At 38.1% G+C, this 8,921-nt stretch overlaps 1 protein-coding gene across 1 annotated transcript; it reads left to right on the top strand.

Annotated features, from left to right (window-relative positions):
• Window positions 1-482: 482 nt before the first annotated feature.
• On the top strand, window positions 483-3,585 carry LOC131064688 (heat shock protein 83). The gene is made up of 4 exons (XM_057998922.2): window positions 483-794; window positions 910-1,051; window positions 1,147-1,427; window positions 1,531-3,585. Exons 1-4 carry the CDS (start codon window positions 657-659, stop codon window positions 3,082-3,084), a joined length of 2,115 nt encoding a protein of 704 aa, XP_057854905.2. The 5' UTR covers window positions 483-656; the 3' UTR covers window positions 3,085-3,585.
• The last annotated feature ends 5,336 nt before the right edge of the window (window positions 3,586-8,921 follow it).

Here is an 8,921-nt window from a genome sequence, read left to right as displayed (position 1 = left end):
CAGTACTGGAATCTTTATAGTATTGCAATAATGAAAAAATAAATGAATTAATAAATAAGTTAATAAATGAGTTATAAAATATAAAATTGAACATACCTTTCAACATAATAACTATTGTTAAAACATATGTTCAAATTGATATTTTATAACTATATGACACTCGTTTAATAATTACTTCTATAAGAATAATTTGTGTCATGTTACTTTTTGAGCTTTACACCATTATTTAAGCCATAGACCTTTCATTGCCCCGTCTGATAGGTTAAAAAGAAGCATCCAGAATAAAAGTAGGAGCGAGTGTGGAAGTTTCCAGACCCGGTTAATTAATTGCGTTAAACAAGCCTCAAAAAACAGAAATAATAACGAGAAACCAGCCTCAAAAAACTGAAAAATAACGAGAAAAAAGAAGTTTGTAGAAGCGTCGAGTAGGCAAGTTCTAGAGCCCTCCATGTTTGTTTATAAGATCTGTTACCATCCTCATTCTTCGCACAATAAAGGCGAGCAATCCTTTGCAACTACTTCTGTCAAATATTTTTCGTGCATTTCTGCGTGCTGTGTAGAGAGTGCAATTTTGGGTTAATACGATTCATTTTTTGAGGCTTTTGTTCCCCTGAGTTTTATTCTACAGGCGAGAATTTTCTGCTTTATAATCGACAATGGCGGATGTAAATATGGGAGAGGTTGAAACCTTTGCATTTCAGGCTGAAATCAATCAGCTTCTGAGTCTCATTATTAACACTTTTTATAGTAACAAAGAGATTTTTCTTCGGGAACTTATCAGCAACGCCTCTGATGTAAGTTTTCAATTCCTATTCCATGCCTGAGTTTTAGTTTCAGTTGCAATTCACAATCAGACTATTATTGGTTGTTGGAAAGGGGCATTTTTGTGACTCAATTTTGTTTGTGCAGGCCTTGGACAAAATTCGGTTTGAAGGGCTGATGGATAAGAGCAAATTGGAAGCTCAGCCGGAGCTTTTCATTCGAATTGTTCCCGACAAGGCTAACAAGTGCCTCAGCATTGTGGATAGCGGAATTGGCATGACTAAGGCTGGTAAGTCAGAGATTGCCCTCCTTCAGCAGTATTGGTAAATCAAATGTCATGATTTCATATTAATGGCCTCTAAATTTGGCATCCTTGCAATGCAGATCTGGTGAACAATTTGGGTACAATTGCGAGATCGGGAACAAAGGAATTCATGGAGGCTTTGCAGGCCGGGGCGGATGTAAGCATGATTGGGCAGTTTGGAGTGGGATTTTACTCAGCTTACCTGGTGGCAGAGAAAGTAGTTGTGACTACAAAGCACAATGACGACGAGCAGTACATTTGGGAGTCACAGGCCGGGGGTTCCTTCACTGTGACCAGGGATGTTAGTGGCGACCCTCTTGGCAGAGGAACTAAGATCACTCTCTGGATGAAAGAGGACCAGGTAATATGAAATTTCATCATCCCAGGTTATTTAAGAGTAATAAATTCGTTGAATTCCCAAAGGTTTTGGCTTTAGCCCTAACAATGATTTTTTCATCCCGCAGATGGAATATCTTGAAGAGCGTAGGCTCAAGGATTTGATTAAGAAGCACTCGGAATTCATGAGCTACCCGATCTATCTGTGGACTGAGAAGACCACAGAGAAGGAGGTGAGCGATGACGAAGACGAAGAGGAGAAGAAAGAAAAAGAGGGCGATATTGAAGAAGTGGAGGAGGATAAGGACAAAGAGAAGAAGAAAAAGAAGGTTAAGGAAGTCTCTCATGAGTGGACCCTGCTTAACAAGCAGAAGCCCATCTGGATGAGAAAGCCAGAGGAGATTACGAAAGAAGAATATGCTTCTTTCTACAAGAGCTTGACAAATGACTGGGAGGATCACTTGGCGGTCAAGCATTTCTCTGTTGAAGGGCAACTGGAGTTCAAGGCTATTCTGTTTGTTCCAAGGAGGGCTCCGTTTGATCTATTTGATACAAGGAAAAAGCCCAACAACATCAAGCTCTATGTGAGAAGAGTGTTTATTATGGACAATTGTGAGGAGTTGATTCCTGAGTATTTGGGCTTTGTCAAAGGTGTTGTAGATTCTGACGATTTGCCCCTCAACATCTCTCGAGAAATGCTACAGCAGAACAAGATTCTCAAGGTAATTAGGAAGAATTTGGTGAAGAAATGCTTAGAAATGTTCAATGAAATTGCAGAGAACAAGGAAGATTATGCCAAGTTCTATGAAGCATTTTCCAAGAATATCAAACTTGGCATTCATGAGGCCAGCCAAAACAGGACTAAATTGGCTGATCTATTGAGGTACCATTCTACAAAGAGTGGAGACGAGATGACCAGTCTGAAAGACTATGTGACCAGAATGAAAGAGGGGCAGAAGGACATCTTCTACATTACCGGTGAGAGCAAGAAAGCTGTAGAGAATTCACCATTTTTGGAGAGACTGAAGAAGAAAGGTTACGAAGTTCTGTTCATGGTGGATGCCATCGATGAGTATGCGGTGGGACAGCTGAAGGAATACGATGGAAAGAAGTTGGTCTCGGCCACCAAGGAAGGGCTCAAACTGGAGGAAACAGAGGAAGAGAAAAAGAAGAAGGAAGAGAAGAAAGCTGCATTTGAGAGCCTGTGCAAAGTTATAAAGGACATATTGGGAGACAAGGTAGAGAAGGTAGTTGTGTCTGACCGTGTTGTGGATTCTCCATGTGTGCTTGTGACAGGGGAGTATGGATGGAGTGCGAATATGGAGCGAATAATGAAGGCGCAAACTCTGCGGGACAGCAGCATGTCGAGCTACATGTCGAGCAAGAAAACGATGGAAATCAATCCGGACAATGCCATAATGGAGGAGATGCGGAAGAGGGCAGAGGCAGATAAGAATGACAAGTCCGTCAAGGACCTGGTTCTGCTCATCTATGAAACGGCGTTGCTCACTTCAGGGTTCAGCCTGGATGATCCAAACACCTTTGCTTCCAGAATTCACAGGATGTTGAAGCTGGGACTCAACATTGATGAGGAGGATCTCTCTGTAGAGCTAGACTCTGATATGCCGCCTCTGGAAGAAGGTGCCGTCCAGGAGGAGAGCAAGATGGAGGAGGTGGACTAAATCCATTCTGATTTCTTTTCCTTCTTCTGGGGAATTGGGTCTCGCATATAGGAGCAATTGAAATTAAATTCAAATTAAAGGAGTATATATATAGGTAGAGGTAATTTTGTGTGAATAAATAGGTTGTCTTCGGGAAATGGCTTTAAGGTTATGTGACAGCGGGGGCTTACAGGTCCTGCTCTTTGTAGACATTTCTAAATTTTTTCTAAGAACAATAAATTTTTTCTAAGAACAGTAGAAATTAACAATCCTTTGAGATTATAAAGGAGTGTTTGGTTGATGGATTCGGTAATCGAAGGCCAGGGGAATTTTGTCTATTTAGACGTATGGGCTATTGTCATATGAGTATATAAATATCCCCGACTCTGAAGGCTAGGGGAATTGCCATTGTCATATGAGTATATAAATATCCCCGACTCTGAAGGCTAGGGGAATTTTGTTTATTTAGATGTATGGGTCATTGTTATATAAGTATATAAAAGTATAGGGGAATTTTGTTTATTTAGTCATTGTCATATAAGTATATAAAAGTATATAAGTATATAAAAGTTTATAATTTCAGGAGTTTTGATTATAATAACGATTTTATGACATGGAATATATATGAATGATTTCTTTTTTAATTTGACAAAACTTATATTACTTAGGAATAAATTTAAATTTTATATATTTTTAGTTTTATTATTATTAAATTTTTTATTTTTTTATTTGAAAAATGTTCATATTGCTTACAACAATAAATTTAATTTTTATTATTATTTTTTAAATTTATAATTAATTCCTTTCATTTTTTTTATTATATTATTTATATATTTATATTTATTTATTTTATTTTTATGGTAAGTGCTATTACATATAATAACAAATAATAACAAATATATAATAACAAATAATAACAAATAATAACAAATATTCCAAATCTTCCTCCTCTTCACTCCTCTCCAACAAATCGCCAAATATAGACTCATGCTGCTTCTAGAAATTACTAAATTGGTCTCCAAAAATTTTTTACATGTCAAATCTTGTATCTAAGGAATCTTGATCAAATCTTATTTTGCTATCTCTACATCTGCTCCCATCTCTGAATTGTCTTATCTTCTTGGAACGCCATGTTTTACTCACTAGTACATTTGGGGCTGATTTTCGACGGCCTATCCTCGGAATATCGACTATTTTTTGTTGGACTGCCTGACGTTGCCATCTAATGTCGGAATTTCGACGACATCTTGAACTCTTCTGACAGTGGCCATGACCGCTCATCTGGCAAGATAATGTCGTCGGGCGTAAAGCATCCTCATCGGATGGATGTCGGAATGTCGATGCCTACCAGGAACTTGCACCGACAAGGATTACGACAAGCGTTCAAAATACAACATCCTTGTCGGATGTTTCGTCGATTAGAGTCGTAATTCTGACGCCAATCAGGAACTATGCATCGGCGAGGATGTTGTTTGTCCAACGGTTTGGTCGTCGGTGCAAAGTTGGGAGGATGTTGGAATTTCAACAATTCTTTAATTTTATTAAAAAAATAATACGCATGCCAATTATAATGGTTCTTGTTGGTTCCAGTATATTGGGATAGCTAACCCAATCTAGTAATGCTACTATTGAAGGAGGTAATCGAAATAGCTATACCGAACATCGATATTGAGATGCTTGTCAGAATAACTAACAAGGGTGGAATAGCAACATTTCGCAATAGCGATGAGGTGAAGTTGTCCCGACGAAGAAAGTATAAGCGTAAGTGTCATTTGAGCTTATCGGGATAACCTGTGAAGTCAGAATAACATATTAGAGACATTCTGACTAGTGAGAAGTATCCCGATGACATGTAAACAAGGCGGCATTGGGGAAACTATCCCGACTATACACCTGTGGTTGGAAGATGGATATCGGTGGAATCTATGGCGATCCAGAGAATGATACCCTTATCGACGAAGCTGATAAAAATCGGAGTAATAGGATCATCAAAAGGCCGATAGAACATCCTATCTCGATAATGAATATATCTAATAACATCGGAATAAGACACTTCGATAATGCATCCCCTTCTAAGTACCTATATAGGTATAACTTATAAAGACATGATAGCATCTTTCTACTTCGTTGATGGTAAAGGTAATTTCAATAAAGCACTGCTTAAGAGGTATTCGAGATAACTTACATAAGCAGAATAGCACATAAAAGTCGCTCTAATCAATGAAGTTATCCCAATGCTTTAGAAATGAAACGATGTTGGGAAATTTATCCCGATCTGACATTCACAAAACAAACAACCTGATAGTAGATGGGAGAAGGATAAAACCCTTATCGGGATAACTTGTAGTGTCGAGAAAATGAACTTTGGGTATGCTGATAGTTAAAACAATGTCGATGGACACCAACTGAGACATTATAGGTGCGGACAAATAAAAAATAAAACAAATTGAAGATTACTTGTCGGGATAGCTCAAGCCGAAATGACACAAGAGGCAGACAGTTACTATTATAACCATATCTATCTATGGCGACTAATTTGTCAGAAAAGTGCCAAATTTGGAGCAGTGACGGAAGGAGTTAAGCCAATGTCCTACATCATCAAAAAATTCAAATTTAAAAAAGATGGCACATTGATTCACAGAGTTAAGGCACATTTATTGTTGCACGAAAGATGCTTTCTGAGAAACGTATTTAGGACAACGCTGCATTTAGAATTACATAGACTTTGAGATGATATTGAGGGAGGTTGAAGGCACATTTGACAATAGTGAGTAAGTGCTTTGATTGATTCCCATGTTATTGTTTCAAATAGTCTGTTAAATTGCCTGTGAAATGGAAAACCCTAGTGGTACTGCAAAGAGACAGAGAGGGGAAACAAGCAAAGGTAAGGGAAAGAAACAAAAATAGGTGAGACAAGTCCTAAAACTAAGGATGAAGATAGAAAACTAAATCAGGACTTACTAGATCAACTTCCAGGTTCCACCCCAAAGCCTAAGAGATATGCAGAGTGGAAATTAGAGGATAATTATACTGATGCGGGAGACGTGTACACAACCATCAGGGGATATGAATTGTTTTTGTTTCACTATCACATACAAGAGAAACCAGAACCCATCTGCAATCCATGGTAGTTAGGTGTGGGAAAACTTGTAGTCCCAAATGTCTTTGTTAATATTGATCTCCTAGAATTGTTAGCACTGAATTTTAGTCCAAACAAAAGAGCAATATGTGATCGAGATGAAAATACTTGTTTCTCCGTGTCACGAGAAGCAGTTTCTGAGATTTTTGATTTGCCTGGAGTTTATGATTGTCCCATCATTCATGAAAATTTATTGGAGGAATACAAAAGATTGGATACCACTTATGCTGGGTAGAGATTACCATTTCATTTGCTGAATCCTAAGGTCCTGTTGGAAATAGAGGAAAGTCTGACATTTCATGTAAATCTATTCAAGGACTACTTCAAATACACATATTATTCAGTAGGACAAGTACTGGGGCTAAATACTTCAGATTTCATGAGAGTTGAATCCGTGGTCATTGCAACAGACATTCAATTGCAGAAAGCCAAAGGATTTGACTATGCAACATTCATGGTAGAACAACTTGTCCTTGGACTCACAACCATCCAAAGAGACTCTGCAAAAAATTAACTTCTTGCACTATTCCCTACTTATGCATATGGTGTTATTCTATGGGCATGAGATGGGTCTATGGCCAGAAGAGATGAAGATAAGAAGACATGATGGTAACAATCATTCTCTACCAGTCCAATTATGGACTTCAATATGGGATTGCAGATTTGTCAGATCTAATTACATTCATTTTGAAGAATATTTTGTTAAAACACTTTACAGGTTTTATAGTTATCCTTACCACTCTTCACTTTCAAAAGATGTAAAGAGATTCTTGAGGCCTGTAGACTTTGGGGGACCGGAAACTATCAAACACAATTGGGGAGATTGGTACTGCTTCTCCGATGTAACCATGATAAGAGTTTATGGCTTCAAAGATGCCCCACTATTGTTTCCTAAAATAGTTCCCCAACATGATAACTTATCTGGAGATCATAAGGCAAATGGGGGAACCAAATTCTATGCATCTGGCTTCACATGATAAGCAATCATTTTTGCCTGGGACTCTATGCATAGGAGAATTTGTTGTAAATGGAAGAGAAGGGCAAGGGCTCGCATGGAACATATTGTTCCATTATAAATGAAATTGGGAGCACCAAGAAAAGGCTTTGACCTAGAGGGGTATATTCATTTAGTGAGAAAAAGGCAGAAACTAGGTGCCTATGAACACATCCCGTATCTAAGAGATGACTTGATAAGAAATCTGGATGAAAAGGATGCTGAAGTGGCTATAGATGATCACAATAGAGATGTTTAACAAAAGGCTAAGGAGAAGAAGACTGTAGACATATCATCTTCAGAGGATAAGGAATCATCAGAGGAGGATGAGCTCTCATTTGAACAATTCTCTAAATTGGCATGTGACACTGATATCTGATGATGATTTCATAGAATCTCCTAAGTTCATGTCATTTTTATATAGGATAAAAGGGAAAGCAATCAGAGAATATACTGATGAGGTCAATACCTCCAATGAAAGGCAATTATTGGTCACCTTAGAAAATGAAGTAGCACAAGAAATGTCTTTGATGACTCCTGAAAAAGGGGAGGAAGCTTCTAAAGGATGCCGGTGTTTTGATTTTTCCTGGGTGGGATATGAATTCAGCCCCGATCTTTGACAATTTTCTCCATGATTTTGGTGCCAAGCACAAATTATCTCCCGAGGGTGTGACCCAAGTGTATATGGGATCACTATACAACCCTGACAAGCATGCCATGCAAATATGGTCACTATATCCTCTGAGCAAAAAGCCTATGGTTATTGATACTTAGAAGGCCTTCAGGCACATTATGACCTTACAAGTTGGAGAGGCAGACCCCATGATGACAACAGGTTTAGGGGTAAACATAGCCAAACTGAACAAAGCACAGATTCAATTCTTGGTGAAAGAAAACCAATCAAATAAGCTTGAAATCGTAAAAATGAGAACAATGATTGATCGACTTAGAGAAATCATGAAATAGGGGGAGCCAAAAAGATTGTTAATACATGGTGAATCTTCCCAACCCCAAACCAAGGCTGATCAATTGAAGGAAGAAAACTATCAACTACAGGCCCAGTTGAAGACAACAAAAAGTGAAACCATGTCAGCCCTGATTCAGAAAAGATTCACTAATATAATGACATGGATGGATAAATACTGGGATACATACAACAAGAACCACATTGTCATAGAAGAACATGAGTGGTTAGATAAGCGGCTACATGAGAAAATCCTGGAATTGCAAAATAGGGATGAGAGACAACCTAGTGATATACAAAACTGTGAATATTTGATAAAGGCTCACAAAGAATACCTAGAGGAGTTGAGAGTAGAAGGAGAAACCTTCCTCGATGGAAAAACGAACAGTATTCCTTCAATGCTCAGCAATAATAGAGAACAAAAGGAAAAGGTGGGATGGACCTGTGACTGCCAGCATATATTCCGGAGTGCCCTAAAAGCAATAGAAGACTAGGATGTTGAAAAGGTGGCAGACTTCATAGAGAGCATGGTTTTGATGGAAGTAGAAGCTCGAGACACCATCCATGATTGTGATACCAGATACAATGAGAAGTATCTAGCACATCTAGCTAGTGTGCATTTGTGTTTAACTAAGTGATTAGTTGTTAGTTCTCTTTTGTTTTCAAAAGACTTGGATCAAAAGGCATGACCTTTTGATATGTTATATAATATTTGATGTAATCATTTGATAGGGGAGTTTTTTGGTAGGAGAAAATAGATA

Source organism: Cryptomeria japonica, chromosome 8 (genome assembly GCF_030272615.1).
Source record: "Cryptomeria japonica chromosome 8, Sugi_1.0, whole genome shotgun sequence".
NCBI classification, from domain to species: Eukaryota; Viridiplantae; Streptophyta; class Pinopsida; order Cupressales; family Cupressaceae; genus Cryptomeria; species Cryptomeria japonica.
The sequence above is the reverse complement of the archived record's forward strand: the minus strand, read 5'-3'. Positions and strand labels throughout refer to the sequence as shown.